General features: G+C 43.0%; 13 protein-coding genes across 13 annotated transcripts, besides 26 other annotated features; 1 reads left to right on the top strand and 12 right to left on the bottom strand. All coding sequences in view use genetic code 2, as the record gives it.

Moving 5' to 3' along the window:
• Positions 1–1,872: a D loop.
• A 1-nt stretch (position 1,873) lies between these two features.
• On the bottom strand, positions 1,874–3,019 carry CYTB. The gene has a single exon. A coding sequence (YP_778629.1; cytochrome b) covers positions 1,874–3,019, from the start codon at positions 3,017–3,019 to the stop codon at positions 1,874–1,876; it is 1,146 nt and encodes a 381-aa protein.
• A 4-nt stretch (positions 3,020–3,023) lies between these two features.
• Positions 3,024–3,091, bottom strand: a tRNA (tRNA-Glu).
• Positions 3,092–3,586, top strand: ND6. The gene has a single exon. A coding sequence (YP_778628.1; NADH dehydrogenase subunit 6) covers positions 3,092–3,586, from the start codon at positions 3,092–3,094 to the stop codon at positions 3,584–3,586; it is 495 nt and encodes a 164-aa protein.
• ND5 lies at positions 3,584–5,372 on the bottom strand. Its single transcript has one exon. Coding sequence (YP_778627.1; NADH dehydrogenase subunit 5) is annotated over positions 3,584–5,372 (1,789 nt in total).
• A 37-nt stretch (positions 5,373–5,409) lies between these two features.
• Positions 5,410–5,476, bottom strand: a tRNA (tRNA-Ser).
• Positions 5,477–5,545, bottom strand: a tRNA (tRNA-His).
• On the bottom strand, positions 5,546–6,910 carry ND4. Its single transcript has one exon. A coding sequence (YP_778626.1; NADH dehydrogenase subunit 4) covers positions 5,546–6,910, from the start codon at positions 6,908–6,910 to the stop codon at positions 5,546–5,548; it is 1,365 nt and encodes a 454-aa protein.
• On the bottom strand, positions 6,904–7,203 carry ND4L. Its single transcript has one exon. A coding sequence (YP_778625.1; NADH dehydrogenase subunit 4L) covers positions 6,904–7,203, from the start codon at positions 7,201–7,203 to the stop codon at positions 6,904–6,906; it is 300 nt and encodes a 99-aa protein.
• Positions 7,204–7,272, bottom strand: a tRNA (tRNA-Arg).
• ND3 lies at positions 7,271–7,612 on the bottom strand. The gene has a single exon. A coding sequence (YP_778624.1; NADH dehydrogenase subunit 3) covers positions 7,271–7,612, from the start codon at positions 7,610–7,612 to the stop codon at positions 7,271–7,273; it is 342 nt and encodes a 113-aa protein.
• Positions 7,613–7,681, bottom strand: a tRNA (tRNA-Gly).
• COX3 lies at positions 7,682–8,465 on the bottom strand. The gene has a single exon. Coding sequence (YP_778623.1; cytochrome c oxidase subunit III) is annotated over positions 7,682–8,465 (784 nt in total).
• Positions 8,465–9,148, bottom strand: ATP6. The gene has a single exon. A coding sequence (YP_778622.1; ATP synthase F0 subunit 6) covers positions 8,465–9,148, from the start codon at positions 9,146–9,148 to the stop codon at positions 8,465–8,467; it is 684 nt and encodes a 227-aa protein.
• On the bottom strand, positions 9,139–9,303 carry ATP8. Its single transcript has one exon. A coding sequence (YP_778621.1; ATP synthase F0 subunit 8) covers positions 9,139–9,303, from the start codon at positions 9,301–9,303 to the stop codon at positions 9,139–9,141; it is 165 nt and encodes a 54-aa protein.
• Position 9,304: 1 nt separating this feature from the next.
• Positions 9,305–9,376, bottom strand: a tRNA (tRNA-Lys).
• On the bottom strand, positions 9,377–10,064 carry COX2. The gene has a single exon. Coding sequence (YP_778620.1; cytochrome c oxidase subunit II) is annotated over positions 9,377–10,064 (688 nt in total).
• A 1-nt stretch (position 10,065) lies between these two features.
• Positions 10,066–10,134, bottom strand: a tRNA (tRNA-Asp).
• A 1-nt stretch (position 10,135) lies between these two features.
• Positions 10,136–10,206, bottom strand: a tRNA (tRNA-Ser).
• A 2-nt stretch (positions 10,207–10,208) lies between these two features.
• Positions 10,209–11,750, bottom strand: COX1. Its single transcript has one exon. A coding sequence (YP_778619.1; cytochrome c oxidase subunit I) covers positions 10,209–11,750, from the start codon at positions 11,748–11,750 to the stop codon at positions 10,209–10,211; it is 1,542 nt and encodes a 513-aa protein.
• Positions 11,751–11,754: 4 nt separating this feature from the next.
• Positions 11,755–11,824, bottom strand: a tRNA (tRNA-Tyr).
• Positions 11,824–11,889, bottom strand: a tRNA (tRNA-Cys).
• Positions 11,886–11,914: an origin of replication (L-strand origin of replication).
• Positions 11,915–11,987, bottom strand: a tRNA (tRNA-Asn).
• Positions 11,988–12,056, bottom strand: a tRNA (tRNA-Ala).
• Positions 12,057–12,126, bottom strand: a tRNA (tRNA-Trp).
• Positions 12,125–13,159, bottom strand: ND2. The gene has a single exon. A coding sequence (YP_778618.1; NADH dehydrogenase subunit 2) covers positions 12,125–13,159, from the start codon at positions 13,157–13,159 to the stop codon at positions 12,125–12,127; it is 1,035 nt and encodes a 344-aa protein.
• Positions 13,160–13,228, bottom strand: a tRNA (tRNA-Met).
• Positions 13,228–13,298, bottom strand: a tRNA (tRNA-Gln).
• Positions 13,298–13,368, bottom strand: a tRNA (tRNA-Ile).
• Positions 13,369–14,329, bottom strand: ND1 (the record flags this gene model as incomplete). Its single annotated transcript has 1 exon — positions 13,369–14,329. Coding sequence (YP_778617.1; NADH dehydrogenase subunit 1) is annotated over positions 13,369–14,329 (961 nt in total), but the record flags it as incomplete, so codon positions are not given.
• Positions 14,330–14,402, bottom strand: a tRNA (tRNA-Leu).
• A 1-nt stretch (position 14,403) lies between these two features.
• Positions 14,404–15,999, bottom strand: an rRNA (l-rRNA).
• Positions 16,000–16,068, bottom strand: a tRNA (tRNA-Val).
• Positions 16,064–16,998, bottom strand: an rRNA (s-rRNA).
• Positions 16,999–17,066, bottom strand: a tRNA (tRNA-Phe).
• Positions 17,066–17,134, bottom strand: a tRNA (tRNA-Pro).
• Positions 17,134–17,205, bottom strand: a tRNA (tRNA-Thr).
• Positions 17,206–17,277, bottom strand: a tRNA (tRNA-Leu).

Here is a 17,277-nt window from a genome sequence, read left to right as displayed (position 1 = left end):
ATGGTTTGATATGATGCTCCGGCGTAAAGGTGTATCGTGCGCACACACACATATATATATATATATATATGTGTGTTTCTGTTTTAAAAGAATACTGACAAACACGGGAGATTTCAACTAAATTTAAGGTGATAGACACGGTTTATAATATATGTGTATAAAATTTATACATATATATATACGCACGCGTGTATTTGAATTGATACCCCCTAAAAAGGGGGGAGGGGGTTTGCTAAAAACCCATAGGTGTTGATAGCCATCAAGTGCTTCTGGTTCCGGGGGGTTACAGAAGAAAACTAATGGTTTAGCCTATGGGGGGGGAGGGGGGGGGTTTTGCTAAAAACCCATGGGAAATTCATAATCAAAAGACGGGTGATGAAGCAGGTCTGTCGTGGGGGGAGGGGGGGGGGCCGCGACGGATGAAACAGGGTTAAGCGCGATTTGATGGCTTTTGGCCACGTGTAGTGATTTTAAACTATAAAATTTACGCACCAGGGGGAAAATAGGAGGAATGTAAAAGTCAAAAAATTGCTATGTCTAATTAGCATTCACTACATGCTAACCTTCTTTTATGCTCGATATACACGCTTGCATTAAGTGGGACCACCTTGTTAATGTGCCATTACCCCACTTGGGAATGCCAGGTGAAAGCCGAAAAATAAAAAACCACCAATGCTAAACAGTTTCAAGTAAGGCCAGGTTAAGGTCTTTAAGGTACCAGACCTCATAAGGAGGGAGGCTCTTTAGATTTCATTCTGAGCTCGATTACGCTATTAAAGTCCATAGATTCAGTTCCGTCAGATGCCTCCTGAAGGGGGCCAACTGCCACTCTTGTGTTAGGTCCATTGGAGGTTAAGATCTACCAAGTCCCTGACTTCTCTGAGGCCGCTTTAAGGTACGATAGTGGTTAGACACTATCTCGATGATGAGTCTTAAGGGTATTGGAAAGAGATATTCATGTTGTAAATCTTTATATGTCCTGTCTAATTGAATGGTTTGATGAGTATACCATGGATGCTTATTATTCAAGTTCTTTTATCAGTATTATTCGTATTGACTGGGACTTTAAGGTCCAGTTCAAAGTTCTATGAACATGAGTTAATTGGATGAATATAGGTTAAGCCTTTATGTTTGTTTAGAGTCAGTGGAGTCTTTCATAAAATGAAATAAATCACGCTAATGGTCAAAATGGCTGAGATTGCTCTATAGATATAGATGGTATGTCATTAGGCATTCATAATATAAGGAGTATAATTGGGTTAACTTTATAAAATTGATATTCGTACTCTTAAACCAAGGGAAGGCTCGATTGACGAGTAAAGTCTATTATTCATTAAGAGTGTTCCTTGCTATCGTGCAATAGAATGAGATTATAACTTAATTAAGAGTTTGATTTTTAGTTTATGTAACGCTTAACATGTAAAAATAATCATTTCATTGGAAATGATATGCATGTGGAAATAAAATTAATGCTCAATTATACATAATATGTCCTTCATACATACATAATATGTACTCAAGCATACATATATATTGTTAAATATATTACAATTGCATGATTAAGTTCTAAAAAATGTTAGTTGATTAATAGTAAGTTTAGGTGGATAGTAATTATCATTCGGACAGTAACTTCCATGGGGATATAAGATGAATGCTCGATATACATAATATGTCTATCATGCATACATAATATGTACTCCGCGCATGCAGGACATATACTGCCACCGTAATATTGAAATAGACATGTCGGTGACGGTTAATATTGTTGAGGTATAGTGACTGTATTAAATGACATGTTAGACTAAGCAGTTTGTTGGAGAATAATTTAGGTCGCTAAGTAATTGTCATTTGGACAGTAACTTCCATGGAGTGGTCTGCTGAGTTGGGTTAGTTTGTTTTCTGTGAGCCCGAGGAGGGGGATAAAGATGATAAAGATTGAGAAGTAGGAGATAGAAGCCAGTTGACCGATCATAACGAAGGGGTCCTCTACTGGTTGCCCCCCAATTCAAGTTAGGATTAGGGTGTTAGCTACTAGTGTCCAGAAGAATAGCTTTGCCAGGGGCCGGAACATGAGGGTTCGTTGTTTGGAGGTGTGAAGAAAGGGCATGAGGAAGAGGATTATAATGGAGAATAGAAGGGCTAGGACCCCGCCTAATTTATTCGGAATTGAGCGAAGAATGGCATAGGCGAACAAGAAGTATCATTCTGGCTTGATGTGTGGTGGGGTGACCAAGGGGTTAGCTGGTGTGAAGTTGTCTGGGTCACCTAAGAGGTTGGGGGCGAAAGTGGATAGTAGGGCAAGTAGGGCAAGCATAGTTGCGAAGCCGAAGAGATCTTTGTAGGAGTAATAGGCGTGGAAGGGGATCTTGTCAAAGTTGGGGTTAAGGCCTGTTGGGTTAGAGGACCCTGTTTGATGTAAAAATAGAAGGTGAAGCATGGAAGCGCCTGCAATAATAAACGGCAGGATAAAGTGAAATGTAAAAAATCGTGTTAGAGTTGCGTTGTCTACTGAAAAGCCCCCTCAGATTCACTGAACAAGTTCAGTTCCGATATAGGGGGCAGCGGAAAGAAGGTTTGTAATAACAGTTGCCCCCCAGAAGGATATTTGTCCCCATGGAAGGACGTAGCCCACGAATGCTGTAGCTATGACCAGAAATAGGAGAATGACACCAATATTTCAAGTTTCTTTGAATAAGAAGGAGCCATAGTATATACCCCGTCCGATGTGGAGGTAGATGCAGATGAAGAAGAATGAGGCGCCATTTGCATGAAGGTTGCGAAGCAGCCAGCCGTTGTTTACATCTCGGCAGATATGGGCAACGGATGAGAAGGCTATGGATGTGTCGGCGGTGTAGTGTATTGCTAAGAATAGCCCAGTAACGATTTGGGCAATTAGGCAGACTCCCAGCAGAGACCCAAAGTTTCATAATGATGAAAGGTTAACTGGTGCAGGGAGGTCAATAAATGAGTTATTAATGATTTTTACTAGCGGGTGAGTTTTACGAAGTACGGGGGCCATTAGAGTTCTTATAGTTGAATACAACAACAGTTTTTCAGACTGTGGGTCTAGGTTAAAGTCCTTGTAGGAATTATGACTGTATTATTCGAGCTTGGGTTGATTGTCGGGCTGTTGGCGGTGGCTTCTAACCCATCTCCCTATTATGCTGCCCTAGGGTTGGTGGGCTCCGCTGGGGCGGGGTGTTTGATTTTGATAGATGGGGGGGCTTCTTTTTTATGCTTGGTCTTGTTTTTGGTTTACTTGGGTGGAATAATGGTAGTTTTTGCTTATTCTGCGGCTTTGGTGGCCGAGCCGTACCCTGAGGCTTGGGGTGGGGGGGTCGTTTGGTCGTACATTGTTGTGTACACAGTGTTGTTAGGAGTGTGATGAGTTGTAGGCGGTGTCAATAATCAGGTGGAGGTGGTGGATGCTGTCGGGGTTTACGCGGGGGACTGGTATGGGGTAGCAATGATATTTTTTTGAGGCGGGGGGGTATTGATAGCAGTCGGATGAGCTTTATTATTAACATTATTTGCGGTATTAGAGGTAGTTCGGGGCCATTATGGTGGGGTCTTGCGAGCCGTAAGACAATTAAGCATAAAATAGCGGTGAAGATAAAGATGGTGAGGTAAGTTTTAATTTGTCCCCGTTGGATTTCTTGATTTTTTATAATTGGGGGCAGTTGGAGTTCTGCTAGGCCTTTTGGTCCAATTTTTTCTAGTCAGAGGGTATCGATCAAGTGAGATGAGATGCGCAGGCTTATGTCTATGGCGTAGGAGGGGAGGAGCCGATGAATAGTGGTAGGGTAGAAGGAGGTGTTGATTGTCTTGGATGTGTTAGTTTGTTTAGGTGATTTTGTTCAGGAGATGTTGGCTAAGTCTAGGGCAATGAGGAAGCCTAGGATAGTCACTGCGATTGCAGTAATTTTAAGGTAGGTTGGTATTGTTATAGTTATTGGTGAGGATGGGATGATCACTTGATTTAGCAGAAAGCCAGCAATAATGCTGCCAATGGCAAGACGTTTGATTGGATTAATTATAGTGGGGTTGTTTTCGTTGATAGAGGAGGTAGGGGGGAATCGAGGGTGGTCTAAAGATGCAAAGAAGATCACCCGTAAGCTGTACACAGCTGTGAACGAGGTGGCGATAATAGTCAGTGTAAGGGCTCATGCATTTACGTTGGAGGTGTTGATTGCTTCAATAATTGCGTCTTTTGAGAAAAAGCCTGCGAGGTAGGGGGTTCCCATAAGGGCTAGGCTACCGATTGTTATACATATGGTTGTAAATGGTAGGGTTTTTTGTAAGCCCCCCATTTTTCGAATATCCTGTTCATCATTTAGGCTGTGGATGATGGATCCTGAGCATAAGAATAGTATTGCTTTAAAAAAGGCGTGGGTGCAGATGTGGAAAAACGCTAGGTGAGGCATGTTTAGGCCAATTGCTACCACTATTAGACCAAGTTGACTTGATGTTGAGTAGGCAATAATCTTTTTGATGTCATTTTGGGTCAGGGCACATGTGGCTGCAAATACAGTTGAAATGGCCCCTAAGCATAGGCAGGTGGTTAGGGCAGTTTGATTATCTTTAATTAAGGGGTGGATGCGAATGAGAAGAAATACTCCGGCAACAACTATTGTGCTGGAGTGTAGTAGGGCAGATACTGGGGTGGGACCTTCTATAGCGGAAGCAAGTCAGGGGTGGAGGCCAAATTGAGCTGATTTGCTGGCGGCTGCAATAATGAAGGCTAGAAGAAGGGGGGTGGGGCTTTCCATTGAAAAGATAAAGTTTAGGTCAATAGAATCGTAGGAGGAGATTAGTCAGAATATGGCAAATAGAAATCCGATATCCCCAATTCGATTATAAAGGACCGCCTGAAGTGCGGCTGCACCAGCATTGCTTCGCGTGAAGTATCAGCCGATGAGGAGGTAAGACATAATTCCGACCCCCTCCCATCCAATAAATAGCATTAGCAAGTTCCCAGCTGATACTAAAAGTATTATTGCTAGTAAGAAGATAAGAAGATATTTAAAAAAGAGTTGGGTCTTAATATCATTATGCATGTATCAGAGGGAATATTCAATAATGCTCCATGAGACTATTAGGGCAATTGGAATGAAGAGGATAGAGTATTGATCAAGTTGAATGGTCAGGTTGAATGGGGTTATTAAAATATTAAATCATTTTCATGAAATTGCGGCAGGTTGGGAGTTTTCATTAATTATTAAGATGGCAGGGATTAATGAGACGAGGAAGGCTGTTTTAATGGCGGTTTTTGTCTTTGAGTGAAAATCTGTTGAGTTAGGATTCAGAAGGGGGACAATAAGGGATAGTATGCTGATTAAGTAGGATGTTAGTGCAATTGTTGGGAAGCTCATGGCGGGTACTCAAGATATTATTTGAGCTACTGCGAGGCGAACCTGCTGAGGAGTTGAACTTCAGTGGCGAGTAATTAGCAGTTCTCGTTAATCCGGTCAGGTTCGGTGAACAGAGAGTCGTCAGCTCTCTTCTCTAGAATCACAAGCTAGGATTTTTAATAAACTATGTTCACTTAGAATATAAGGGTAGGTTTGAGCATTAGAAGGAGGGCAGGGAGAATGTGAAGGGCAAGGAGGATGTGTTCTCGGGTGTGTGTAGGAGGTAGGTAGTTTAAGTGGGATGGAAGGTGCTCTCGTTGTGAGGACCAGAATATGTACAAGGAATAGGCAGTTGTAAAGATGATGCCTAACCCTGTAAGGGTAAGTGTTATGTTGGATCACTGGAATAGTGATGTTAAAATTGATATTTCTCCAATGAAGTTTGGGGAGGGTGGGAGGGCTAGGTTTATGAGAGTAGCGAGGAGCCACCATGCTGCAGCTAGTGGAAAAATAATTTGGGTTCCTTGAAGCAGGATTAAGGTGCGGGAGTTGGTTCGTTCATATGAGGTGTTAGCTAGGCAAAAAAGGGCTGAGGAGACAAGGCCGTGGGAAATCATTAATACTATTGATCCGGCGATGCTTCACTCTGTCTTAATTATTGATGCGGCAATAACTAGACCCATGTGACTTACGGATGAAAATGCAATTAGGGATTTTAGGTCCGTTTGACGGGAGCATAGAATTGCTGAAAGGAGCACACCAAATAGGGAGAAGACAATAAGTGGTTGGGCCAGGGGTGTAAAGGAGTCAGTAATGAAGGCGTTTATTCGCAGGATTCCATACCCGCCTAGTTTAAGGAGGGTTCCTGCCAAGATCATAGACCCGGCGATAGGGGCTTCGACATGCGCCTTAGGTAGCCAAAGGTGGACGCCATATAGGGGTATTTTGACTAAGAAGGCAATAAGACAAGCAAGCCATCAGGTCAGTGAGCAGGTCGACAGGGTGTAGTTTGCGGAGAAAGATTTTGCTAGTGAGATTGATATAGTTCCAAAGGTTTCGTGAAAGTACAAAAGGGCAGTGAGAAGGGCCATGGAACCGAATAAGGTGTAAAAAATTAGGTAAGTTCCGGCTAACATGCGTTCTTTTTGGGCACCTCATCGAGTAATTACAATTAAGGTTGGAATTATTGTGGCTTCGAACATAATAAAAAATAAAATTATATTATCTGCTAAAAATGCCAGGAGAGTTGTGACTTGAAGTATAATAATGGTAAAAATATAAGCTCGTTGTCGTGAAATTGGCTCTTTAGACAATTTACTTTGGCTAGCCAGGAGTGTTGGAGCGGTGAGTCAGCAAGTTAAGACTAGAAGTGGTGACGAAATTTCGTCAATAGTGAAATAGTTGTTTAAAAATGGGCTAGTTTCTTGAGTTATTAACCAGGTTGTTGACATAACAGCAATAATTAAGGACTGGGTTGTGATAATTTCTCACAACCGCTTTGCGGGGGCCAGTCAGGCTGAGAGGAGGAGGGTGGCAAGGGGGATAACAACTATTAGCATTGCAGGAGGTTTAGGGTATTTAAATTGTCTGAGCCGTGGGTCCGAGCAGTGGCGATTATCAGGGAAAGGCCTAGGCCCGCTTCACATGCAGATATAGTTAGCATGGCAATAGGATACATTAGGGGGGCGATTAGAGCAAATTTTAGGGCCCAGAGGCCTAGGCCGATGAAGATTGAGAGTATCATGCCCTCTAGGCAGAGCAAGGCTGAAAGCAGGTGCGCTCGGTGAAATGATAGGCCAATAAGGCTTAACATAAATGTGGAGGAGAGTAATCAGGATTCGTTTGTTATCATAAAGGCGCTATGGGGTTGAACCATAATTTGCTGAGCCGAAATCAGCTGTCTTTTTTAGACTAACTCCTTACTCAGCTCATTCTAGGCCCCCTTGAAGTCACTCATAGACAAATCCCAAGGTTAAAAGAATTAAGATCACTGATGCTAGAAGAATAGATAGGGTGGGGTAGGGAAGTTGTGCGGCTCAGGGGGTGGGGAGGAGAAGGGCGATTTCTAGGTCAAAGAGGAGAAAAAGAATGGCGACTAGGAAGAATCGCATGGAGTATGGGAGGCGGGCGGATCCTAGCGGGTCGAAGCCGCACTCATAAGGTGAGAGTTTTTCTGAGTCTGAGTTGATGGTTGGCAATCAGAAGCTGATGGAGGCCAAAATTGAAACAATTACTAGGGTAAGAATAACAAATAGGGTCATTATTTTCTCTCGGGGTTTAACCAAGACTTTATGATTGGAAGTCATTAGTACTAATTATACTAAGAAAATAAGAGCCTCATCAGTAAATTGAGACATATAAGAAGAGTCAAACTACATCGACAAAATGTCAATATCATGCGGCTGCTTCAAATCCAAAATGATGTTGAGCAGTAAAGTGAAAATTAATTTGTCGTAAGAGGCAGGTTAATAGAAATAGAGAACCAATAATTACATGGAGGCCATGGAACCCCGTGGCTACGAAAAATGTTGAGCCGTAGATCCCGTCTGCAATCGTAAAGGGGGCTTCATAGTATTCTATGGCTTGCAGGGCTGTGAAGTAGAGGCCTAAAACGATGGTTAGGGCTAATGATTGGATTGCTTCTTTGCGGTTGCCCTGCATGATGCTATGGTGGGCTCAGGTGACGGTCACCCCTGAGGCAAGAAGAACTGCTGTGTTTAAGAGGGGCACTTCGAAGGGGTTTAGTGGGGAAATCCCGGCCGGGGGTCAGCATTCTCCAACTTCAAAAGTCGGGGCTAGGCTAGCGTTATAGAATGCTCAAAAAAATCCAATAAAAAAGAAAACTTCTGAGGTAATAAATAGAATTATGCCGTAACGAAGGCCTTTTTGCACTGGGGTTGTGTGGTGTCCTTGGAATGTACCCTCTCGAACAACATCTCGTCATCATTGGAATATGGTTAAGAGTATGAGTGTGAGTCCAAGGAGCAGGATTCAAGTTGATCCGTAGTGAAATCATATTGCCAGGCCAGTTGTTAGCATAAAGGCAGCTGTTGCTCCTGTAAGTGGTCATGGGCTGGGGTCTACTATGTGAAAAGCGTGTGCTTGGTGTGCCATTAGGTGTTTTCTTGGAGGTAGAGGCTTAGTAGGAGAACAAATACGTATGCTTGGATTATTGCAACTGCGATTTCTAGCATGGTAAGAAGAAGGAGGGTGGCAAAGGTTAGTGAGGAGACGACAGGGTTTGAAAATAGTAGTGCTATTGTAGCGGTTGAGATTAGTTGAATAAGCAGGTGGCCAGCTGTTAAGTTGGCAGTGAGTCGTACTCCTAGGGCTAGTGGGCGAATGAAAAGGCTAATAGTTTCAATGATAATTAGGATAGGGATAAGAGGGGTTGGTGTCCCTTCTGGCAGGAAGTGGCCCAGGGATGCTGTAAGCTGGTTTCGAAAGCCAATAGCCACAGTGGCTAATCACAGAGGAATTGCGAGTCCGAGGTTGAGTGAGAGTTGTGTGGTTGGAGTAAAAGTATAGGGAAGAAGCCCTAAGAGGTTTATCCCGAGAAGAAAGATTATTAGTGATGCGAGAATGAGGGCTCATTTATGTCCTGGGGTGTTTAGTGGGAGAAAGATTTGCTTGGTGAAAGTTTTCACAAATCAAGATTGAATTGTTACTAGGCGATTAGTTGTTCATCGATTGCAGGGTGTTGGGAATAGAAGTCATGGGACAACAAAGGCGACAAGAATCAATGGGATTCCAAGAAGTGTTGGTGAGGCGAATTGGCTAAATAGGTTTATGGTCATGGTCAGTGTCATGGTTTATTAAGACCTTTGAACGGTTTGGGGGATGGGTCATTTAGGTGGATGTAGTTAGAGGTTTTTAGGGGGGAGATCAGAATAAATACCATTCAGGCAGAGAATAGAATGAAGAATCATGGGGCTGGGTCGAGTTGTGGCATGTCATTAAGGGTGGTTGGAAGTCACCTATCTACAGCTTAAAAGGCTGTCGCTGGGTCCTATAGCTTCTTAATGAGGCGTTTACTGAGGCAGAAGATCAGTTTAAGAATTCTTTGATGGGTAGAGATTCGACAACAATAGGTATGAAGCTATGGTTAGCTCCGCAGATTTCGGAGCATTGCCCGTAGTATACCCCAGGTCGTGAGATAATGAATGAAGTTTGGTTTAGACGTCCTGGAATTGCGTCTAATTTTACACCTAGGGAGGGAACAGCTCATGAGTGTAGAACATCTTCCGCTGTGATTAAGGTTCGGGTGGTCATACCTACCGGCGTGGTTATTCGGTTATCGACTTCTAGGAGGCGGAATTGGCCTGGGAGAAGGTCTTTGGAGGGGATCATGTAGGAGTCGAAGCTTAAGTCGTTAAAGTCAGAGTATTCATAGCTTCAGTATCATTGATGGCCGATAGCCTTAATTGTTACGTCTGGGTTGCTAACTTCGTCCATTAAATAAAGAATTCGAAGCGATGGGAGAGCAATTACGATCAAGATAATAGCGGGTATAATAGTTCAGACTATTTCAATTTCTTGTGCGTCAATTGTGTTTGTGTTGGAGAGTTTAGTGCTTATAAGCGTGGAGATAATATATAGAACAAGGGTGCTGATTAAAAATACTGCTATTAGCGTATGGTCGTGGAAGTGCAAGAGTTCTTCTATGATTGGAGATGCTGCATCTTGGAATCCTAATTGAAGTGGGTGTGCCATTAGAGGAATACAAGGGTTTAACTTGTAATTTTGTCTTGACAAGGCAGTGTTATAATTTAACTAATTCCTCTAAGAAAGTGACAGAGTGGTTATGTGCCTGGCTTGAAACCAGTGAATGGGGGTTCAATTCCCTCCTTTCTTGACTTAATTAGTTTGGGAAAAAGAAGCTTCCTCAAAGGTATGATGAAGAGGGGGAAATCCGTAGAGTCATTCTACATTGGTTGATGTTATGCTTGCAGAAATAAGTAGGCGTTTGGATGAAAAAGCTTCTCAAATAATGAATATCATGATGATTACGGCTACAAGGGAAATTAGGGAGCCAATGGATGATACGGTGTTTCAAAGTGTATATGCGTCAGGGTAGTCTGAATATCGTCGGGGCATGCCGGCTAGGCCAAGAAAATGTTGAGGGAAGAAGGTAAGATTGACCCCGGTAAATATCACCCCGAAGTGGATTTTTGCTCAGGTTTCATGGAGAGTGTAGCCCGTGAATAGCGGGAATCAGTGAACAAACCCAGCCATAATGGCAAATACAGCTCCTATTGATAAAACATAGTGGAAATGGGCAACAACATAGTAGGTATCATGGAGAACAATATCTAGAGATGAGTTTGCTAGAATAATGCCAGTTAACCCACCAACTGTGAATAAAAAGATAAAGCCAAGGGCTCATAGCATAGGGGCATCTCATTTGATTACCCCACCATGTATAGTTGCCAGTCAGCTGAAAACTTTTACCCCTGTTGGGATGGCAATAATTATTGTGGCCGAAGTGAAGTAGGCTCGTGTATCCACATTAAGGTCAGTTGTAAACATGTGGTGGGCTCAGACAATAAATCCTAGGAGGCCAATAGACATTATTGCCCAGACTATTCCTATGTAACCGAATGGTTCTTTTTTGCTTGAGTAGAATGTAACTACGTGGGAAATAATTCCGAACCCAGGGAGGATGAGGATGTAGACTTCTGGGTGACCGAAGAATCAAAAGAGGTGTTGATAGAGGATGGGGTCGCCTCCGCCAGCAGGGTCAAAGAATGTTGTGTTTAGGTTTCGGTCAGTGAGGAGTATAGTGATTCCTGCAGCGAGGACTGGCAGGGAGAGTAGGAGTAAAACAGCAGTAATCAAGACGGATCATACAAATAAGGGTGTTTGGTATTGAGTCATTGATGGTGGCTTCATGTTAAGGGTTGTTGTAATAAAATTAATTGCGCCTAGGATAGATGATACACCCGCAAGGTGGAGGGAAAAAATGGTTAAGTCGACTGATGGGCCTGCGTGTGCAAGGTTCCCAGCCAGAGGGGGGTATACAGTTCAGCCGGTTCCTGCCCCTGCTTCGACTCCGGCGGATGCCAAGAGGAGTAGAAATGACGGGGGGAGTAATCAAAAGCTTATGTTATTCATTCGGGGGAAGGCTATGTCAGGGGCCCCAATTATCAGGGGGACAAGTCAGTTACCGAAGCCTCCGATTAGGATGGGCATGACCATAAAGAAAATTATGACGAAGGCGTGGGCGGTAACAATGACATTATAGATCTGATCATCGCCCAAGAGGGAGCCTGGTTGACTCAGCTCAGCTCGGATAAGGAGGCTAAGGGCAGTTCCTACTATTCCTGCTCAGGCCCCAAAAATAAGATATAGAGTACCGATATCTTTGTGGTTGGTTGAAAATAGTCAGCGGGTGATTATCACGGGTAAGATGGCCGAGGGTAAGGCGGTGGCTTGTAGCTCCACCTAGGGAGGTTAAAGTCCTCCTCTTATCAGGCTCCGGGGTGTCACACGCCAGATTGCAAGCCTGGAGATGCAGAAGAAGTTCTGCCGGGGCTTCTCCCGTTTCTTAAAACCGGGAGAAGTAGAATGAAGCTCTCTGGATTGAGCGTTTAGCTGTTAACAGAAATCTTGCGGGATCGAGGCCCGTCTTTCTAGAAGGCTTTAGCTTAGTGAAAGTATCTGGTTTGCATCCAGAAGATGTGGGTTAATGTCCCGCAAGTCTTACAGAAACTAGAAGATTCTAACTTCTACTTGGGGCTTTGAAGGCTCCTGGTCTAAATTATCCTAAGTTTCTAAATAATGACTATGATGGTTGGGGTAAGGGGTAGAAGGAGGAGGGAGAGAATTATTGGTGAGGCGAGAATATTTTTTGATGGATTAAATCAGAGTAAAGAAGAGGAGGATAGGTTAGGTGCTAGGGTAAGGGATATGGAGTATGTGAGACGAAGATAGAAGAAAAGGCTGAGGAGCGTCGACAGGAGAATTATTAGGGCGAATGCAATTATGTCTTGTTTAATTATTTCTTGGGCAATGAGCCACTTTGGTAAAAATCCTGTTAGTGGTGGGAGTCCACTGAGAGATAGAAGGGATAACATTGATAGTGCTGCGAGGGTTGGGGTTTTAGATCAGGTGGTTGATAGCTCGTATATGTTTTTTGTGTTTAAGGAGATAAAGGTCATAAAGAGTGTTGATGTTATTAGGATGTAGAGAGAAAAGTTTAAGAGGGTTAGGCTAGGGGAGATTTTTAAAATTGCTACTATTCAACCTAAGTGGGCCACAGAGGAGAAGGCAAGTACTTTTCGGATTTGAGTTTGGTTAATGCCGCCTCACCCTCCGACAATAGTAGATAGGAGGCCTAGGGTGAGCATGAGGGTGAGGTTCACTGACTGAGAAAGTTGGATGAGAAGTGCTATGGGGGCTAATTTTTGCCATGTGGATAGGATGAAGCCTGTTTGGAGTGTAGATCCTTGGAGAACTTCAGGCAATCAGAAGTGGAATGGGGCGACTCCTAGTTTTATTGCAAGGGCAATAGATAAGAGGGTGGCCGGGATTGGGTGAGAGGGTACATTGATAGCCCATTCTCCTATGGTAAATGCATTAAGGATGCTAGAGAATAGAATGAGGGCAGATGCTGCGGCTTGTGTGAGAAAGTATTTTGTTGCAGCTTCAATGGCTCGGGGGTGGGGCGTTTTTGTTATCAGGGGGATAATTGCTAGCGTATTAATTTCAAGCCCGACTCAGGCTAAAATTCAATGGTAACTTGATAGTGTTAAGATGGTGCCCAGGGCAAGGCTTGAAACGATTATTGATAGAGCATATGGGTTTATTAGTAAAGGAGGGGGTTTAACCAACATGTTTGGGGTATGGGCCCAAAAGCTTGTTTAGCTGACTTTACTAGAAAGTGGTAAAATGGAATTACAGGGAGTTTTGATCTCTCAGTTATAGGTTCAATTCCTATCTTTCTAAGGAAGCGAGGAGATTTGAACTCCTATTGTTCTCCCTATCAAGGAGGTCCTTAGCTTTCAGGCACGTTTCCATGAGATGGGTGGGGTTAATAGAAGTGAGATTGGAAATGAGATAAACCAGATTGTTAGTGCCAGGGTGAGGGGGAGAAAATTTTTTCAGACCAGGTGTATTAACTGGTCATATCGAAATCGTGGGTAGGATGCTCGTACTCAGAGGAAAACCATTGATAAGATAGCTGATTTAAGTATAAGTGAGGAGGTGGTAAGAGTGAGGATAAAGAGGGTGGAGGATCCAAGGAAGATTACGGCAGAAATCGTGTTTATTATAAGAATATTAGCGTATTCGGCAAGAAAGAACAGGGCGAATGGTCCTCCTGCATATTCTACATTGAATCCTGAAACTAATTCGGACTCTCCTTCAGTTAGGTCAAATGGGGCTCGATTTGTCTCTGCTAGGGTTGAGATATACCATATCATGGCTAAAGGTCATGCTGGAATAAGTAGTCATAGGGGTTCTTGGGTAATGCTAAAGTTTTGGAGAGAAAAGTTTCCTGATAGTAAGATAGTGCAGAGAAGGATAAGAGCTAGGGTGACTTCATATGAGATTGTTTGTGCTACTGCTCGTAAAGCGCCAATTAGGGCGTATTTGGAATTTGAGGCTCAACCTGACCCTAAAATAGAGTAGACAGTGAGGCTTGAGAGAGCTAATAAAAACATAACTCCGAGGTTTATATCAGAGAGAGAGACGGGTATGGGGATGGGGGTTCAAATGATTATTGCTAGGGATAGGGCTATTATTGGAGCTAATAGGAAAAGTGTTTGGGATGAGGTGGATGGTCGAATTGGCTCTTTAATAAATAGCTTGATTCCGTCAGCAATTGGTTGTAGAAGGCCTGTTGGTCCTACAATATTAGGTCCTTTTCGATGTTGCATGTAGCCGAGTACTTTGCGCTCGACTAGGGTGAGGAAAGCAACTGCCAGAAGAATTGGTGCAATATAGCAGAGTGAGGAGATAATTAAAGGTAGGTTCAAAGTTAACGAGAAGATTTGAACTTCTATAGAAAGGGTTTAGGTCTTTTGCAATACCAGATTTTGCTACGTTAACAACTCTTGTCTAGAGCAGATTTATAGGCTATGATATTATTAAGTTTGCTTCATAATTTTATAGCAGTGGCTTGTGTATACATGGGCCACGTCTTTTCGGTCCTTTCGTACTAGAAGAGACTCAGATATAGATAGAAACTGACCTGGATTTCTCCGGTCTGAACTCAGATCACGTAGGGTTTTAATCGTTGAACAAACGAACCTTTAGTAGCGGCTGCACCACTGGGAGACCCTGATCCAACATCGAGGTCGTAAACCCACTTGTCGATAGGAGCTTTTGAAGTGGATTGCGCTGTTATCCCTAGGGTAACTTGGTTCGTTGTTCAAGTATATTGGGTCAATGGATGTCAATTTATTGATGCTTGGATTTGTGGTTCTTAGCTTAGAAAGATTCTTTCAGCATGGAGGTTATATTATGCTCCGTGGTCACCCCAACCAAAAACTTGCAGTCACACTGTCCAGGGAGTTTAAATTCGGAAATTTTAGTGTTATGGGGCAGATGCTGCATTGTTTAAAGCTCCATAGGGTCTTCTCGTCTTATAGTTTTATCCCCGCTTCTTCACGGGGAGATTAGTTTCACTGATTAGAAAAAGGAGACAGTATAACCTTCGTGATGCCATTCATACTAGTCCACATTTAGAGAACAAGTGATTACGCTACCTTCGCACGGTTAGGATACCGCGGCCGTTGAACAGGGTCACTGGCAGGCTGGACCTCTTATAGTGATTCAAGAGGCGATGTTTTTGGTAAACAGGCGAGGTTAATATTTGCCGAGTTCCTTCTTTTTCTTTAAATCTTTCTCGGAATGTTCTTGTGTTAGGTTAACACTAATGAAAGTAGGGTTTTCTTGGTTGGTTGCTACTTTGAGCTCAAGGGTGTTAAGTATCAGTAGCTTGTCTTTTCTGATTTACACATACATTTAAGAGAAGTGTCTTCTTCTTGTTACTAGTTTTAACATAAAAATTTCTATAATGTTATAGAATTACTCAGTATTGGTTGAGGATTAGATGAAGATTAAGAGATTTGGCGCGACTACAACTTAGCTTTGACGCTTTACTTAAGGTGGCTGCTTTTAGGCCCACTTGATTGTATGCTAGGCTGATCTTATCCATTGGTCTAGGTTGTATCCTGTTTCAAATAGGCTGTACCTTATTTGAATTACGTTGAAAGCCAAGTGATTGTTTTGATGTACTTGGGTATTAGGGCTTTCAGGTTGGACTTAAATCCGTTTCTTGAGTAACCAGCTATCACTAAGTTCGTTAGGTCTGTCACCACTACTTAAGGGTCGTCCCACTCTTTTGCTACAGAGACGGGTTCGCTCTTTCAGCTGCCCTGAAGTAGCTCACTTAGTTTCGGGAAGTCAAACTTAAATACGTTTTGCTTGATTAGACTAGTTAAACCATGATGCGAAAGGTACAAGAGGTAATCTTTACTTTTCATTGCTTAGAAGTTTTCATAATATTTCACCGTTCCCTTGCGGTACTGTTTTTAAAGCTCCAATAAGTTTTTCAATCTCCTTTACTAGAATGTTAAAATGGTTTGTTAAGAGGGTTTAGTTAGTCTGGAGGAATTCATGTCTGTTGGGCTAGGTTTTTGGCTCGAAATGGTCCGAGTTTCACGGGCATTCTCTCGGTGTAAGCGAGATGCTTTAGTTAAGCTACATTACGTTTCCAAGCACACCTTCCGGTATACTTACCATGTTACGACTTGCCTCTTCTGTCGTGCTTTAGTTTGTTAAGGACTAGGCTGATAGCTTTGAAGAGGGTGACGGGCGGTGTGTACACACCCCAGTGCCGGGTTAAAATGGACGTGCTGATTCCTTTTTACTGCTAAATCCGCCTTCTAACTAGGTTTCATAGATAGTTTTTCGTTTCTTCTAATTTAGAAAGTGTAGCCCATCTCTTTCCACTTCATTTGCTGCACCTTGACCTGACGTGTTGGTGAATAAACATTAAGCTCACTAATTAGCGCTCACGTGGTAAGCTGACGACGGAGGTATACAGGCTGAGTAACTAAAAATGGTGAGGTTTAACGTGGATTATCGATTATAGGACAGGCTCCTCTAGGGGGATATGGGGTACCGTCAAGTCCTTTGGGTTTTAAGCTTAGCTCGTAGTTCCCTGGCGATTCAATGTAAGTAAAAGTTTACGGCTGGGCATAGTGGGGTATCTAATCCCAGTTTGTTTCCCAGCTGTCGTGAGTTCAAGTTGGTTGTGTTAGAGTAACTTTCGTTTTTGGGTTTCTTGATAACAGGCGTGTCACAGCTTAGTTTTAGTTTAACTCTAGTAAGTGGAAACTTTAATCACGCTTTACGCCGGAGGGGGTCAATTTGAGCCACGTGGTGTAACCGCGGCGGCTGGCACCAGATTAGCCGGCTCTCTATACTTTAACTGAGTCAAGCTTGCGCTAATGCTCAATGTTAATCACTGCTGAATTCCCTTGTGGGTGTGGCATAGCTAGATGTCTTGGGCGGATTTTCGCGCCTGATACCGGCTCCTTGTCCCTAATGGGGGTTGAAGGGCGTTTTCACAGGGGGGCGGATACTTGCATGTGTATAGTAAGTAATAACTGACCACAAGGCCAGGACCAAACCTTTGTGTTTAAAGGACTTTTTAGGGTCCATCTTAGCATTTTCAGTGCTATGCTTTGTTTAAGCTATTCAAACAGGGTATAATTTAAATAGAATGCTAGCTTTGGGGGTTAGCTGTGGGAGTTAAATTCTCTCTACCCTGAGCCTCAGGAAAGGTTCATTTTTCATTCTTTGGTTTACAAGACCAATGCTTTATGGGTTAAGCTACTGAAGCAGCTTTTACTTGGACTTGCACCAAGAAGTACTGGAGCCTAAGACCAGGGGAAGACTATTTTCCTTTAAAAGC

This window comes from Bufo gargarizans, mitochondrion (genome assembly GCF_014858855.1).
Source record: "Bufo gargarizans mitochondrion, complete genome".
In the NCBI taxonomy this organism is placed as follows: domain Eukaryota; kingdom Metazoa; phylum Chordata; class Amphibia; order Anura; family Bufonidae; genus Bufo; species Bufo gargarizans.
The sequence above is the reverse complement of the archived record's forward strand: the minus strand, read 5'-3'. Positions and strand labels throughout refer to the sequence as shown.